Here is an 18344-nt window from a genome sequence, read left to right as displayed (position 1 = left end):
ATCTCACACTCTATACAAAAATTAACTCAAAGTGGATCAAAGACCTCAATACAAGAGACAATACCACTGGAAGATCTGAGAGCAGAGACATGAATGGACATTTGCACACTGGTGTTTATGGAGGCCGTATTCATGATTTGCAATGGGTGGAGGTGGCCTAAGGGTACACCGACTGCAGAACAGAATGGTGAACTGTGGTATATGCATACCATGCATGGAATACTGAGCAACTATGAGGAGGAGTGAAGCTGAGAGACATGCAATGAGGTGAATGGATCCTATAGACAGCATTTTGAGTGAAGTATGCAAGAAACAAAGGCAAACACTATAATGCCTCAACAATATGGACTAACTACAATGTTTAAACTTAGAATTGAATCTTAGAGCACAGCCTAACAGGGAAATGATTATTGTAATGGTCCCTAGATTGTAAGCTCTTGCAGCAGTCAAATCTATTCCTGAATTGTAATGGGTATCCCCAACCTCTGAGATGCTGATCTCTTTATGTATAACCTGATCGGTCTCTGGAACATTGGGTATCTGTGTGACACCTGAAACTCAGAGCTACAGCTTGGCAGATATGAATGTCAGTATTAACGCACACAGCAACTGTTACAAAAAAAAAAAAAAAAGCTGAAAAAGAGCCCAGACCTCAATTAGAGATATGAATGAAGCAGATCTGGTTAAGACTAGGGCAAATCGGGCCAAAGGGTAAAGGTTAAAACTGACTGCTTGTTAAAACTTCAACTTCCATGTGAGACCAAGGGAAGAGACATTTATTTGGTACAGGATCTATATTTTCTAAACAGTATAACTTCTACAGTCAATTTGTTCAAGCACCACAATTACATGGAACTTTGAATAGGAAGTTAAGATACGGTTGGTTTGTATAGGTTAGACTGAAACAGAAACACATCCCAAAGTAATTTGGGCAGAGAATAAAAATGTATGTGCAGAGCCCCCTGAGGAGCTGGGGGGAAATGCAGAAGTGTTGGATTTCCTCACCTGGATTGTTGCTGATGTTCTTACAAACATTGAGGACTGACGGCTTGGTATGGTGAGCCCTCTATCTTGGTGCTTGCCCCTATGAAGCTTGTTGCTGCAAAGGAGAAGCTAAACCTGCTTATAATTGTGCCTGAGAATCTGCCCCTGAGTGCCTCTTTGTTGCTCAGATGTGGCTCTCTCTCTCTAAATAAGCCACCTTGGCAGGTGATCTCACTGCCCCCCCCCGCATGGGACCTGACTCCCAGGGGTGTAAATCTCCCTGGCAATGGCAGGATATGACTCCCGGGGAAGAATCTGGACATGGCAATGTGGGATTGAAAACATCTTCTTGTCAAAAGGGGGATGCAAAATGAAACGAAATAAAGCTTCAGTGGATGAGAGATTTCAAATGGAGTTGAGTGGTCACTCTGGTAGACCTTCTTACGTACTATATAGATAAAACTTGTTAGCTTTTAAAGTATTGGAATAGCTAGAAGTAAATACCTGAAACTATCAAACTCCAACCCAGTAGCCTTGACTCTTGAAGACAACTGAATAACAAGGTAGCTTACAAGGAGTGACAGTGTGATTGTGAAAGCTTGTGGATCACACTCCCTTTACCCAGTGTATGGATGGATGAGTAGAAAAATGGGGACAAACACTAAACAAAAAACAGGGTGGGATGGGGGAGTGATTTGGGTGTTCTTTTTTACTTTTATTTTTTACTCTCATTCTGATTCTTTCTGGTATAAGGAAAATGTTCAAAAATAGATTGGGGTGATGAATGCATAACTATATGATGGTACTGTGAACAGCTGACTGTTCATCATAGATGATTGTATTATATTGTGAATATATCTCAATAAAACTGAATTTAATTTAAAAAAAATAGACAGTAGCTTAAAACTCCTAGAAGATAATGTAGGGAAACGCCTTCAAGACCTAGTATTAGGAGGTCGCTTCTTAGACCTTACACCCAAAACACAAGCAACGAAAGACAAAATAGATAAACGAGAAAAATAGGGGGAGGAAACAAACAAACAAACAGACAAAGGTACCCAGTGTTCTTTTTTATTTCAATTGCTCTTTTTCACTTTAATTATTATTCTTGTTATTTTTGTGTGTGTGCTAATGAAGGTGCCAGGGATTGATTTAGGTGGTGAATGTACAACTATGTAATGGTACTGTAAACAATCGAAAGTACAATTTGTTTTGTATGACTGCGTGGTATGTGAATATATCTCAATAAAATGAAGATTAAAAAAAAAAAAGTTTCTATACCTCAAAAGAATTTGTCAAAAAGGGAAAGAGGCAGCCAACTCAATAGGAAAAAATATTTGGAAACCATGTATATGTTAACAGACTGGTATCTTGCATATATAAAGAAACCTACAACTCAACAATAGTACAAAGAATGCAATTATAAAATGGACAAAAGATATGAAAAGATATTTCCCTGGAGAGGAAATGCAAATGGCTAAAAAACACAGGAAGAAATGTTCATCTGCACTAGCTATTTAGGAGATGCAACTTAAGACCACAATGAGTGGGATTTGGAAAGCCATAAGGACCACACTCCACTTTGTCTAGTTTATGGATGGATGAGTAGAAAAACAGGGGAAGGAAACAAACAAACAGACAAAGGCACCCAGTGTTCTTTCTTACTTCAATTGCTCTTTTTCACTTTAATTATTATTCTTGTTATTTTTGAGTGTGTGCTAATGAAGGTGTCAGGGATTGATTTAGGTGATGAATGTACAACTATGTAATGGTACTGTGAACAATTGAATGTGCGATTTGTTTTGTATGACTGCGTGGTATGTGAATATATCTCAATAAAATGAAGATAAAAAAAATTAAAAGTTAGGCAATTAAAAAAAAAAAAAAAAAAGACCACAATGAGGTATCATCTCACACTAATTAGAATGGCTGGAAATGGCAGGAAACTAAAAATGCTGCAGAGGATGTGGAGAAATTGGAACTCTTCTTCATTGTTGATGGGACTGTATAATGGTACAGCCACTCTGGAGGACAGTTTGGTGGTTCCTCTGAAAACTAGATATCAAGTTACCCTATGATCCAGCAATTTCACTTCTCGGTATATACCCAGAAGATTTGAAACCAGCGACATGAACAGATATTTGCACGCTGATGTTTGTAGTGGCATTGTTCACAATTGGAAGAAATGGAAACAATCTCAATTTCCTTCAACAGATGAGTGGATAAACAAAATGTGGTATATACATATGATGGAATATTATGCAGCAGTAAGAAGGAACGAGGTTGTGAAACATTTGACAATATGGATGAAACTTGAAGACATAATGCTGAGTGAAATAAGCCAGACACAAAAACAGAGATATTGTATGTTACCTCTAACGTGAACTCTGTGAAAAATGTAGAATAAGGGTCTTATAATATAGAATGTAGGGGACCTAGAGATAGTCAGTACCTAGTGAAGGAGGAACAGTGATCTAATATGTACAGATGTGATAATGAGGGTGATTTTAATGTTATGGGAATGGTCAGGAGTAACTATGGTTCACTAATGGGATTACAAGTATCAGTGATGCACTGAAAGTGAACATGTTCGTAAACAGTTGTTTAAATGTAACCCACAGAGTAGCATCACAAATCTAAATAAGTATTAGCCTGATACACTGGTGCAGATGGGTAACGACACAGTAGTATGGAAAGACTAACATTATGTATTAATGACTGTATTTAAGAGGAATATCTTACCAATTCTACATTAATACTAGGGATGAATAATTAGCAGCTGATAAGAGCTCTGGGATGTATTATGTTCTGATAACTGTTTAAAGGTGAGAGTGGTGATGATTGTATAACTAAGAGAAGATAATGTAAGAAACTGACCATTTTCTTAGGATAGACTATATATTAGGTCAAGTTAGGAACCCACTACTTAATAAATGAAGCCCTCAACTTGACGCTTGCTCTTGTGAAATTTAGGGTAGTAAATAAGAGGTTGAGCCCCCCAATAATTATGCCTAAGAGGCACCTCCAGGGAACCTCTTTGTTGCTCAGATTTGGCCTTTCTCTAAGCTCAACTCGGCAAATAAATTCATTAACCCCCCACCACCACCACCCTCCTCGAGGGACATGACTCCCAGAGGAGTGAATCTCCCTGGCAGCATGGGACGTGATTCCTAGGAATAAGCCTGGCACTGACAGCAAGGTATAGAAAATGCTTACTTGACCAAAGGGGTAAAAAAAGAAAAAAAAGGTAACAAGCTAAGGTCACAGAGGTTGAGAAATCCCAAATAGAGTCAAGAGGCTATCCTGGAGATTTCTCTTAAGCAAGTTCCCTAGACATCCCAGATGGCCACAGTAAAACATGCCCATACCAAAAGAGGTCCTCAAATACCTAGGTCCCTACTTGAGATTCTATAAAAGATGCACTAAGTTTTATCTTTCAGAAACTTAAATCCACCAGAGTGTTCCTGCACCTGACAAGTTCTAAAACCCAGGAGCAACAGCCTCTTAAGATCAACTATCAGATATGGCCCCTTTCCCCATACCATCAATATCCCCTTTCAATATGAACAAGTTAGGGTACTCACTTCCTAGACATCCCTGAAGATGGAGAAAGAGATTAAGTGAGGGGAAGGGGTAGCAGCAAACAAGATAAGATTGAACAAAGGTTTATGAATACTGAAACTTTATATAATTATATATACATTTTTGGATGCTGGGGTGTTGGAATGGCTGGAAAGAGGTAAATGACATGGTGGAACTGTAGCCTACAGCATCCCTTGGGATTTGCTCTATAGCTGCTTGTTGAATTGTGCCTTCAAGGTCTTCACCTTTCTGTATATACCTTGTACTACATAATAAGGAAGGAACTGAAACTGTGCAACTGTAACCCATAACAATTTTTGAAATTACCTGTATGACTGCTTGTTGAGCTGTACATCAAGAGATGACATCTTTTGGTATGTATGTTATATTTTACAATAATGGAAATGGCTGAGTCTGTGTGATTGTAACCGATGACATTCTTTGAGATTTGCTAACTACTTGTGAAATAGTACTTTAAAGGTTATCACTGTTATGTTCACAATAAAAAAAGTGTACTAACCTTAACCCATTGAACAGTTGCTTAGATTTATCCAGAAGATAACAAAAATCTGTAACTGTTTTCCTCTCTCCCTGTGGTATGTCATCTTCAGCACCTCCAGAGGACATGATTTCTTTAAGAGCAAATTCAGTCCTGTAAGAAAGCACATGTTCTTTTACCCATTTGGTGAAAATAAAGAGAAACAGACTTAATTATGTCATCTGATAGCATTTCTTTCAAGACAGAGCCAGAGTTCTTCTAATTACAATCAAATCATTAAAATAATGGAAGTATAAGATACTGTGGGAAAATGGGCAATCTCATATTGTTGGTGGGGATAAAAATTGGTACAACCACATTGGAAAGCTGCTTTTATAAAATGCTTTTAGCCAATAAGTATTTTTTTTTTTTTTTTGAATGCCTATTATGTTTCAGGTACTGTTCTACGTGGTTAAGAATCCTAAAATGTTGATCCCTTTTGATCCTATTTATCCATTTGATCCATTCTGGAAATCCATCTTAGAAAAATGATCCTACAAATGGATATCTTATCCATAAAGATACTGACATCATAATATTTACAACGGAAAACAACGTAATGGCCCCAAAGAGGGAAATAGGCAAGTACTTAGAACATTAACCATGCACTCTACCCTATCACTAATTACATTTAAGATTTTAAGGCAATAATATAGGAACCCTAGTAAAAAATCGATGTAAAACAGCACACATAGACAGAGGCATACATTAAAAACATTTTTCATTGAATCCAACCTATCTCCATATGTAATCGAATAGATTAACCATTTAAAAGAAAGCAAATGACTGAACAGGATGTATAGTATGAACCTATGATAACAACAAATTCATTCATATCTGCACACAGACAGAATTCTCTGGGACAAGACAGAGAAATTAGGTCCTATGTAGAGGTGAAAAAATTGGCAGACAAGGGCCAGACACCAGAAATGGGAGTTAGTGTGTGGTATAGTTATTTTGGTGGATATTTTTCTCTCCAACATTGTCTTGAACAGATGACTGTAGATGCAAGACAGGAAACCAGTCAGCAGGACTAGAGCTTCAGGGATACTTAAGGGTAGCAATGGAGCCAGCTGGTGGGGGAGTAGCTTATGACATGCATGGATGGCACAGGGAGCTCCCTGAACATCTGCATGTTCCTTCTTCTCACCACTGCTTTCCACACTCCACCAGCTCAGTGATTTCAATGGAGGGAAACAGATCTTGAAAAGTGCTGTGCCTAGGAAGGGTTTCACAGTATAATACACAAACTATATATATAGCCTGTGCTACAGCTTTCCTCAACTCACTTCACATATCTCACCAGCTAAGGGTAGCTAGTATCTCCAGGATATATGAGTTCATAGGGAGGGAAATAAGAGTTTAAAATAAACAAATTCAATAAGGGAGGACATTAGAAATGAAGCAGGAAGAAAATGTCATATGAAGCAAATAAAAATACTGGGTATGAAAAAATATTATCAGTGAAACAAAGAACTTAATGTAAGAACTGAAAAGCAAAAAGGATAGAATTGAACAGATTAATAGTCAAGAATATCAGGTTTAAGGTACTACTACCAAAAGATACCAGAAAGAGATAGAGAGACGAAATACACAAAAGAAAATTTAAGAGAGATGGAATAGAGAAATGAAGGAAATCAACATTCACATAATAGTATATACAGAAGCAGAGAGAAAAAAAATAAAAGTGTTAAAACATTTACAGAAATGATGACTTTAAATTTCCCAGAATTATAGGAAATAAGACCTCAAACTGAAAGTATTCAAAGATTGTCAAAAAGATAAAGAAAAAAATCCCACAACTGGGAGACATTAAAATGAATTCCAGAGATGGCCTCCTCTCCTTCCTGAAAAATTCATTCCTATGGCATTAGATGGGGCAGGGCAAGGTAGATATCTACACACAGGGATAGACCTACATGGGCAATCAGAGTACAAGCTGTATGAAAACAGCCACACAGAAGGCCAACTCTCCTGGGATGCTGGAGCCCCAGTGTGGTGAAGAGGGCCCTTATCTGATCCCTTATCTCGGCCACAAAGGATGAGAACTGCTAGGTGAGTGAGAGCCTGAGTGAGGCTAGGGCATGCCCACCAGGGAGGGTTCAGAGGCAGAAATGGAAGGTTAATATAAACAGGGGGATTGATAAAATAAGAAAATGTATTACAGACCCAGAGTTCTCACTATCAGAAAAGGGAGACACAAATATGGAAAGGGAGAAGCTTATACCAATGTTGACAGCAATGTTATCCACAATATCCAAAAGGTGGAAGCAACGCAAGTGTTGTTGGATTGAACTGTGCATGCCAGTTTGGACATATTCTTGGTCTTGGACTGCATTCTGGTGGAAATGGACTCATTAAAATAAGATCACTTTAAGACATTGCTTTAGTTTAGGTGTGGCCCAAATCAGGCAGGGCTTTAATCCAGATTACTGGAGTCCTTTAAAAACAGAATGAAAAATCTGACAGAGAGAAGCCACAGGGAGCCACCAGAAGCTGGAAGTCAACAGAAACTGGAAGAGAAAGAAGTCGCCACTATGTGGCAGGAAAGCCAAGGACCAAGAGTTGCAGGCAGCCAGCCACAGAATGTCACAGTTTTCGTGAAGAAAGCATCACATTGCTGAGGACTTGATTTTGGACTTCTTCAAGGCTCAAAACATGAGCAAATAAATTCCCACTGTTTAAGCAAACCCATTGTATGGTATTTGTTTTAGCAGCTTGGAAAGTAAAACCGAAAGTGTCCATCAACAGATGAATGAATAAACAAAGTACAATACATATACATAATGGAATACTACTTGGCAATAAAAAAGAATGGAGTTCTAATACATGCTACCACATGGATGAACCTTGAAGACATCGTATTGCGTGAAAAAAGTCAGACACAAAGGACAAATATTGTATGAGTCCACTTATTTGAAATAACTAGAACACGGAAATTCCTAAGGACAGAAAGTAGATGACCAGTTACCAGGTGCTAGGATGGGGAGAATAGGAAATTATTGCTTAATGGGTACAAAGTTTCTGTTGGGGGTAATGAAAAAGTTTTGGTAATATTGTGAATGTAATTAATATCACTGAATTGTACACCTGAAATTGGTTAAAATGGGAAATTTTGCACTGTATGTATATACACACACACACACACACACAATGAAATTAAATAGAAATTAAAAATGAAAAAAAAGGACATAGGATATAGCTTGAAGGAGTTCTCACTGGACAAAAAATGGAGATAATTTCAGCATCAGAACAAATATGATAGTAACAGATGATAACCTATTGAATAAAATAAAAAACCAGAGGCAATACAGATATAAATAAATAGAAGAATAAATTGAAAGTTTGATGAAGAATGGGATAGTTTCAGAGTACTTTTGCATAAAACACTCATTAATTCCAAATAGAAAAAGCAACTACTCAGTAGTGAAACCTGGCAGACACTACCTTGATCAAGTGATCAAAGTGATCATTAGTAATAAGACAAATCAAAGTCCTGTACCACTTGCTAGAATGTAATGAGATGTGATATTCCTGCCAAAGATCCATAAACTGCACCTAATCATGAGGAAACAGACAAAACAAATTTGGGGACATTCTACAAATGTAATCTTCAAAATGTCAAGGACTCACCTTAAGTCAAGGAAAGACTGAGGTGTGTTAGTGATCCTGCTGTAAAGGATGTTATTGGGACAACTGGTAAAATATGAATGGAGTTTGAAGACTAAATGGTAATAATGTATCAATGTTAAAAAGAAATAATGTTAAATGTCACCAGTAATAGAAAAAATACAAACTTAACTGAAGAAAATTAGTGCATTAAAAATATACTAATTTAATCTGGGTAGGGTATGATGGAGTTCTCTTGTATGGGTTTTGTATTATTTTTGCAACTGTCCTGTTGAGTTTGAAATCATTTTTTTAAAGTTAAAAAAAAAATATATATATATATACACACACACATATATATATATACATACATACATACATACATACACAAAAGTTACAGCAGGTGAGTATGCTTTGGAACCAGCATAATCTCACATTTGCAGGAGGTAGTGTTAGTTCAGGCCTGTGAGTTTGATTGTATGTATAATGGAACACAAAATGTTCATTCTATTAAACCCAACCAAAACATATCTGGAAATTTTTCCTAAGGAAGATGCTAACTATTATTACTGATAAGTTACTCATAAAATTTTACAGGGTATTGGTGAAGAACTTCTAGCCTCCTGAATAGTCTTAGAATGTCTTCTGACATCCTTGAAAATATGTCTATCCTGTCTCACAACTTGTACAAAAATTCCTATTCTGCAACCGTACTGCAATAGTTGCAAGTCTCTGAACAAATCCTACTTTTATATGACCTCATGATTTTACACGTTATTCCTTCTGCCTTTTTTGTTCACCTGGAAAACTTATAGTCATGGTTCCAGACATGATTCAAATGATAGCTTTCCATTAAAACCTTCCTTGAAAATCAAATCTCTCCCTGGCACCTATAATATCAGTAAACAATAGGGAGATGCAAATTAAAACCACAATGGGACACAACTTCACACCCACTAGAAAAGCTATTATTTGAAAAAATAGAAAATAATAAGTGCTGACAAGGATGCAGAGATACAGAAAGCTTAGTAGATTGTTGGTGGGGATGTAAAATGATGCGATTGCACCATTCCAACAGTTTGGCAGTTCCACAAAAGTCAAACACAGAAGTATCATATGACCTGGCAATCCCACTTCTAGGTATATACCCAAAAGAACTGAAAGAAGGGACTCAAACAGATACTTGTACGCCAGTGTTCATAGTGTTATTCTCAATAGCCAAAAGGTGGAAGCTACCCAAATATCCATCAGCAGATGAATGGATAAACAAAACATGGTATGGAATATTACAATGGAATATTACCCAACCTTAAAAAGGAATGAATGCTGCTACATGTATAAACCTTGAAGACTTCAAGTTCAATGAGATAAACCAGACACAAAGGGATAGATATTGTATGATTCCAATTACCTGAAATAGCTAGAACATGCAAATTTATAGAGAAAGAAAGAAGAGTAGAGGTTACCAGGAGCTGGGGTGGAGGGGGGGTGGTTAATGCATAGTGGGTGTAGGGTTTCAGGTTGAGATGATGGCAAAATTCTGCTAATGGATTGTGGGGAGAGCAACACAACATTGTGAATGTGACTAATCCCACTAAATGGTATGCCTGGGAGGGGTTCAGGTGGGAAAGTTTATGTTGTGTATGTTTCCACAATTAAAAATAAAAAAGAGTGGCTAAAGAGACAATGGCAATTAAATGCAATACATGCTTGTGGACTGGATTAAGAATTGAGGGGAAAAGGACCAAAAGGATATTATGAAAAAAATGGAATGTAGACTCATATAGATAAATAGATGGATAGATGACTGATTGAGAAAGGAAGAAAGTGTGGTAAAATGTTAACATTGGTGGCTTTGGGTATCTGGTGTGGGGGATATGCTGGAGCTCTCAGAATGGGTCATGCATTATTTTTGCAACTGTCCTGTAAGTTTGAAACTTTTTCAAAATAAAGAGTTTAAGAAAAAAGACATTTACAAGAGTGTTCATAGATGCACAATATAATTGCCAAAATCTGGAAGCAACCAAATATCTACTAACAATTAAAGAAACAAATTGGTGAAATGTAATAGTGTAATTAAAATGAGTGCACTACAGCTACCTGCAACAACATGGATGGACCTAACATAATCTGAGTGAAAGAAAGCAGACAAGAAAGAATATAGAACATGATTCGTTAAGTTTAAAAAAACAGACAAAACTAAATTATGGTATTTGATAGATTAATCGGGCAAATGGTTACTTTTAGAGAGGAGGTAGGAACAAATTAAGAGGGATGCTAGCTAATCATGACCTGGATTTAACATTGTGAAAATTCATTGAACTTAACATTTATTATTTGTGCACTTTTCTGTCTGTATTATACTTGAAAAAAAAATAGATGTGATAAAAAGGAAGGAAAGAAAGAAGGAAGAGAGGGAGGAAAAACACCAGACCCAGAAGATTTTACAGGTGAATTTTACCAAACATTTAAAAAACATTTAATAGTGAATATATTTACCCCCTCCCAACAGTCATTTTAATAACACTGAAAATAACAAGTGTTGGAGAGGATGAGGAGAAATAGGAACACTCGTTCACGGCTGGTGACAATGAAAAACAGTGCAGCCACTGTGGTGGTGCCTCAGAAAGTTAAGTATAGGACTACCACACAACTGGCAATCCCACTACAAGGTATACACCCAAAAGAAGTGGAAGTGGGACTTGAGTAGATGTTTGAACGCCGAAGTTTTTAGTGGTATTATTCTCAATTGCCAAAAGATGGAAGCAACCCAAGTGTTCATCAACTGATGAATAGAAAACAAAATGTGGTATATACATATGATGGAATATTATTCCACAGTAAGAGGAATGAGGTCCTGATGCATGTATGCAACAACATGGAAGAACCTTGAGGACCTTATATTGAGTGAAATAAGCCACCCACGAAAGGATAAATATTTTATGATCTCACTGATTTGAAATAATTAGAATAAGCAAACTCATAGAGTTAGAATCTAAAATATAGTTTACCAGGGGATAGATTAGAGAATGGGGAGCTGATGTTTAATTTGTACAGAATTTCTATTTAGGCTGACTACAAAGATTTGGAAATGAATGTGGTGATGGTAGCAAATTATTGTGAGTATAATAAGCAGCACTGAATTATGTATGTGAATGTGATTGAAAGGGTAAATTTTGGTTCGTGTATGTTACTAGAATGAAAGTTAGAAGATAAAACATGGGACTGTATAACACAGTGAACCCTGTTGTGGACAATGGATTGGGGTTAACAGTACAAGTATAAGAATGCTCTTTCATGATTTATAACAAAGTCACACTAAAACAAGGTGTTAACAAAAGAGTGATATATGGGGAAAAATACACCTAATGTAAACTATGTACTATAGTTAATAGTACTATTTTAATATTCTTTCATCAACTGTAACAAAGGTACCACACTAACGCAAAGTGCCAACAGTATGGGGGTATATGGGAACATTGTATTTTTTACATGACTTTTCTGTAAACCTATAACTTCTTTAATTAAAAATGATAATCTTTTAAAAAACATTATGCTAAGTGCAAGAAACCAGACACAAAGTACTACATATTTGTATGATTTCTTTTTTAAAAAAATGTAAATATAAATAAATCTATATAGACTGAAACAGATTAGCCACTATGTACAGACGGGGCAGGACAGAGGGACTGAGAGGTGACTGCTAAGGGGTATGGGGTTTTTCTTTTTGGAGTAATGAAAATGCTCTAAAATTGATTGTGGTGATGAACACACAATTCTATGAATAGACTAAATACCACTGATTGTATACTTTGGATGGATTGTATGGTATATGACTATATCTCAATAAAACAGTTTAGGAAGGTGGGGCAAGATGGTGGAGTGGTGAAGTGTGGAATCTAATTACTCCTTTAGGGCACCTGGTAAATAGCCAGGAACTGTCTGGGACACCCATGTTTTCAGGGACTTCATTGGTGGGTCATCCACCGTACACCAATGTGGAATGGGTACAATGGCTGAGATAGCAGCAAAAAACTGTAAGTTTTCCCAGTCAGGGGTCTGGCGCCCATCTCCCCCAGGCAAGGCAGGCTGTCTTGGAGCTGTTTCCCCAAGGGAAAAAAAAAAAACCTGTGCTGGGAACAAGGAGAGGGGCTCAACCCAGTCCTAACTGCAGAATTAACAAATTCAGACTGTTGAATAAAAGCTCCAAGCACAGGTAAACCAGGAGCAGGCTTGAAAATAGCCGGAGGAATCTGCACAGCAGAGAGGGGGTGGGGCTGACAACAACAACAGGAAACAGATACTTCCAGAGTTGGAGGTGCTCAGAATACTGGAAAAGGGCTGGGCTCCAAGAAAAAGAGGCTCATAGAAATAGGTACTAATTCAGACTCTGGCTCCCAAAACTGGGGAGCTGGGGTCCGGCTCTGAAAAGGGTTTTCTTTTCTTTTTCTTTCTTACTCTCCAACTCCCTTTACTTTTCAATAGCCCATCAGAGCTTCTGCTTCAGCACTGCCCTGGGCAAGGGCGGAATTAAGAAGTAAAGTTGGCTGACAATAACTATTCATGTGAAAGATTAATAGCCCAAAGGAATTATCTTTTAATAGTCCATACAGACTGATAAAACTTGGGGGCTGGGGAAAGGCCTTAAAAGGGATTTTTTTTTTTTTTTTTAAATAACTATTCCAAGCAGTTCATTACAGAAAGCGTCAGATATTTGCAATTCGCTCCTGGACAGGCAAGGGCAGGGCTAACATAGGTCTGAGAGACAAAACAATGAGTCTAATGGGGAGACAATTCCCTAAAGGGCTTAACGTCCCTAAGAAAAGAGGGGCCCAGCTCAAGTAGCTGACCTCCTTCAGAGAACTGAGACCTCAGGGTCTGGAAAATGGAAACCAGCTTAGGTCAGCCATGCTCCTGGCAAGGAATGTTGGACTTCCCCACCCAGGTTATTACTGATATTCTCACAAACTTTGAGGACTAACAATTTAGTAGGATGAGCCCTCGATCTTGGGGCTTGCCTTTATGAAGCTTGTTACCGCAAAGGAATGGCTAAGTCTACTTATAATTGTGCCTAAGAGTCTCCCACAGAGAGCCTCTTTGTTGCTCAGATGTGGCCCCTCCCAAGCCCTCACAGCAGGTGAACTCACAACCCTCCCCCTTACGTGGGATATGACTCCCATGGATGGAAATCTCCCTGGCAATGTGGGGATGGCTCCCGGGGATGAACCTGGACCTGGCATCATGGGACTGAGAAAATTTTCTTGACCAAAAAGGGGACGAGAAATGGAGCAAAATAAAGTTTCAGTGGCTGAGAGATTTCAAATGGAGTCAAGAGGTCACTTTGGAGGGTATTCTGATGCTCTATAGAGATATTCTTCTTTAGTTTTTAGTGTATTGGAATAGCTAGAAGGAAATACCTGAAATTATCGAACTGCAACCCAGTTAGCCTTGATTCTTGAAGACGACTGCAAAACTATGTAGCTTTCATGGTGTGATTGTGTGAGTGTGAAAACTTTGTGGCTCACACTCCTTTTATCCAATGTACGGACAGATGAGTAGAAAAATGGGGACAAAAACTAAATGAAGAATGGGGTGGGATAGGGGGAGGGAATGTTTTAGGTGTCCCAGGTATTCTTTTTTACTTTTTATTTCTTTTGGAATAAGGAAAATGTTCAAAAATTGATTCTGGTGACGAATGAACAACTATGTGATGGTACTGTGAATAACTGTACACTGTGGATGAATGTAGGGTAAGTGACTATATCTCAATAAAACTGTATTTAAAACAAACTGCTTAAAAAAAGACAGGTATGTAAAGCATATGGGCAAATATACACAAGGGTAAGAATAAAGGTACAGACAAAAAAGGATATATGATAGAGTCCTAACACAGATAACAAAAATGGGCAAAGAAGCAAAACAGAATAATGAGTGAGGACAATGCTCGAAAACTTGTTCTGTGAAATACAGAGAATTTGGCAAATTATCGACTTGCCTTGTTGATAATTTCTTTTTATAAGAAGTCTTTTGACAAAACAATGGCAGAAATGAAACAATGGCAGAACTGAGAAAGTGGTTGGCAATATGAGAGTTTGAAGGAAACCTTGAGGGAAAACTATAAAAGTCTGTATTTCATTATACCAGGCAACACAAAGCAGAGTCATAATGGCAGTGGAAAGAACCCTGGACCAGGACAGAAGCCAGGGATTCCTGTTCCTAACATTTATTAGTTACATGATCGTAGACAAAAAACCGTAGCTAACACTCTAAGTCCCTGGTTTTTAATCCACAAAACAAGAAAATCACACACATATGTTTTCTCAGGTGTAAAAATGGAATATGAATAAGAGCCACTTCACAGGGCTGTGGGCAATAAAATGAACTCATGGATATGAAACTGCCCAGTAAATTACAACGTACTCTAAAATTGTTAGTTATAAAGTTATTATAAATGCACTCAAAAATAACATAAATGAAATGTTGACTGAGTGTGTATTGGGAGGGTGGGTAGGTGGGAGAGTTGAGGATGACTATGATGATTTTGCCATATTCAGTGCATAAGGAACAAGAAGCTACTCCTTGGCACAGCTGGCATTCATGTAATAGGAACAAATGACAGAGCTCAAAAAGCATTTTCTTGTATCAAGGATACCATAAAATCATCATGAAACATACACAAATTGTTTCCTGGAAACAATTTCTCTGGCTTATTCCAACATGTCCTAGAAGTCAAATTACATGTCATAATAATTTTAACAAAAATTCAAACCTGTGATGGTTTGAAGACATTACGCAACCCAGAAAAGGTCATGTTCTTAAAGCTAATCCATTCCTGCAGATGTAGACCTATCATGGGTGGGACCTTTTGATTAGGTTATTTCAATTAAGGCATGCCCCAGGTGGATCTTAATCCTCTTATTGGAGTCCTTTGTAAGAAGATGAAACAGAAAGAACAGAAGCTAAAAGAGAAAGATACAGAAACTTAGAGAGAAAAGCCACAGAAGCTAAGAGAGAAGGACACACACAGAAGCTCAGAAAGAAAACCACAGACAGAGCAGCCAGAAGCTGACAGTAATGCAACCGGGGAGAGAAGGACCAGCAGATGCCGCCATGTGTCTTGCCATGTGATGGAGGAATCCAAGATCACTGGATAGCCTGCTGATGCCTTGATTAAGACATTTTCAGTCTCAGAATTTTCTGTCAGCTTGTAAACTAATAAATTCCCATTGTTAGAAGCCAGCCTATTTCTGGTATATTGCATTTCGGCAATATAAAGTAAAACAGTACCAAACTTCTACCAATACGCAATCTGAAAAATAGAAAGAGTTGGTAAGGAGAATTTAAGAGAAGGAAGCCAAAAGAGAAAGGGGTTGGAGTAACACTGACATGCAGTCAGAGGGCCATTTGTAAAACACTGTCCAGAAGACTAAAAATAAATCATTTTGCCTACCAAAATCATTTTGCCTACCAAATGTGAAGAAAACCTAATACACATAAATACACAAATTCCAGAATTAATTCAACTAAGACATGGCACAGCCCAAACAGAAAGTTTCCTTTCCAGTGAAAGGAAAGAAAGGCAGGGAAAAAAGAAAGCGCACAATTAAGTAAAACCCAGGGCAAAATGAGTGCTGGGTTAGTCAGAGACTGAGGACTGAACTTACCCCATTCTGCATTTTCTCTGGCTCAGTGATACCAGAATGCATAAATCGGTATTAAGGAAACCGAGCAGAGACCAGCTTGGGTGTTAGGGAAAAGGAACAAATCTCTTTTCCTACTTAGGTTTTGAATGTGTGCATGAGTCTGTTTCAATGCCAGTGCCAGAATGGAAAACTAAAGAAGAGGGCTAGAGACAGAGATGGTGATGAAGAGATTCACATTACTGAGAAAAGACGTAGTTATTTTACAATTTTCTTCTTCCACCCAATTCACTGTATTAAGATAATCTCATTTTAATATATAAACATATCACTCAAACAAGGGAAGAAAACTGTTTATTACATACTAATTGAGAGCATAAACAAAGGGATAAAATAGAAAAGAATACAAAAATGCAGAAAACAGCTTTTGAAAATTTATTCCTTTGACTATTTTTACACAGCAACAAACACTTATACAATTACAATTAAAAAGTAAATCCATACCTCTCCCCTATGTGGGATCTGACGCCCAGGGGTGTAAACACCCCTGGCAACGTGGAATATGACTCCCGGGGAGGGATCTGGACCTGGCATCATGGGATGGAGAACATCTTCTTGACCAAAAGGGGGATGTGAAATGAAATGAAATAAGTTTCAGTGGCTGAGAGATTCCAAAAGGAGTCAAGAGGTTACTCTGGTGGGCACTCTCACGCACAATATAGATAACTATGGTGCTCAATATGCAAATATGTGACTATACGGGGAAACAACGATTGTTTACTTAGGACGGAATGTATAGTGTGTGAACAAAACCATCTTAAAAGAAATGGATTGATGAAGAAACTTAGAGGGCACTATACTGAGTGAAATAAGACAGACACACATAAAGACAAATATTGCAGGGTCTCACTGATATGAACTAATGATAATATGTAAACTCATAGACGTGAAATGTAAGTTTCCAGGACATGGAAATGAGGCTAAAGAATGGAGAGCGGTTGCTTATTATGAGCAGAATGTTCAACTAGGATGAACTTAAATGTCTGTAAATGAACAGGAGTGATGGTAGCATGTTATGAGAATAACTAACAGTGCTGAAAGGTGTGGGAAGGTGGTGGAAAGGGTAAGCTCAGGGTCACACATGTCACCAGAAGGAAAGATGGAGGTTAAAAGATGGGAATGTATAAAACAGTGAATCTTGTGGTGGATGATGTCCGTGATTAACCATACAAATATTAGAAATCTCTGTCACAAACTAGATCAAATGTATGTCACTATAACTAGAAGTTAATAATAGAGAGGAATATAGGGAAAAAATATATACCAATTGCAAACTATATACTACAGTTAGTAGTATTTTAACATTCTTTCATCAACAGTAACAAATGTACTATACCAAAACTATGAATCGATAATGGAGAGGGGTGTGGTTAGGGGTATGGGAAGATCTGAGTTTCCTTTTTTTGGCTTTATTTCTTTTCTGGAGTAGTGAAAATATTCTAAAAATTGAAAAAAAAATTAATTGTGTTGATGGATGCACAGCTGTATGGTGGTACATGGGCAATTGATTGTATACTTTGGATCTTTGGATAGTTGTATGGTATCTGAACAATCTCAATAAAAAAAAAAAGATTCAATAGACCCCAAAACAACTTAACTAGCTTGCCCTCCATCCACCAGTGCCATACACCAACATCAACAATTTCTAACTCTTCTGGCTGTTTTGCCTGGTAGTTTCCCCAATAATACTACATAATAGGCTTTTATTACAATTGCCTGATTCATCCATTTTTCAACATTACAGATTTTCTGTATTGATAGATAAGAATTCAGTTCTCTTGCAAACCCCTGAAACCTCTCTCTACATCCTTCAATATAGGTATATAATTATTTGAGGCTATAACAATAACTAATCTTCACATCATATACTTTTTGGTTAAATCAATAATTAATGCTTAAATAATGAACCTTTTATTGCTTCATTATATAGT

General features: G+C 37.5%; 1 protein-coding gene across 2 annotated transcripts in view; it reads right to left on the bottom strand.

Moving 5' to 3' along the window:
- Nucleotides 1-18344, bottom strand: part of SCAI (suppressor of cancer cell invasion) — a 212103-nt gene that overhangs the window by 111800 nt on the left and 81959 nt on the right. For both annotated transcript variants that reach the window (XR_005210678.1, XM_037797775.1), the window contains exon 3: nt 5087-5218. Coding sequence is in view for 1 of the 2 variants with exons in the window: in XM_037797775.1 (XP_037653703.1) it covers nt 5087-5218 (132 nt within the window). In the remaining variant the exon portion in view is untranslated. The remainder of the gene's footprint in view (nt 1-5086; nt 5219-18344) is intronic.

This window comes from Choloepus didactylus, chromosome 10, assembly GCF_015220235.1.
Source record: "Choloepus didactylus isolate mChoDid1 chromosome 10, mChoDid1.pri, whole genome shotgun sequence".
In the NCBI taxonomy this organism is placed as follows: domain Eukaryota; kingdom Metazoa; phylum Chordata; class Mammalia; order Pilosa; family Megalonychidae; genus Choloepus; species Choloepus didactylus.
Note: the sequence above shows the minus strand (reverse complement) of the source record. Positions and strands in the feature narration are given on the sequence as shown.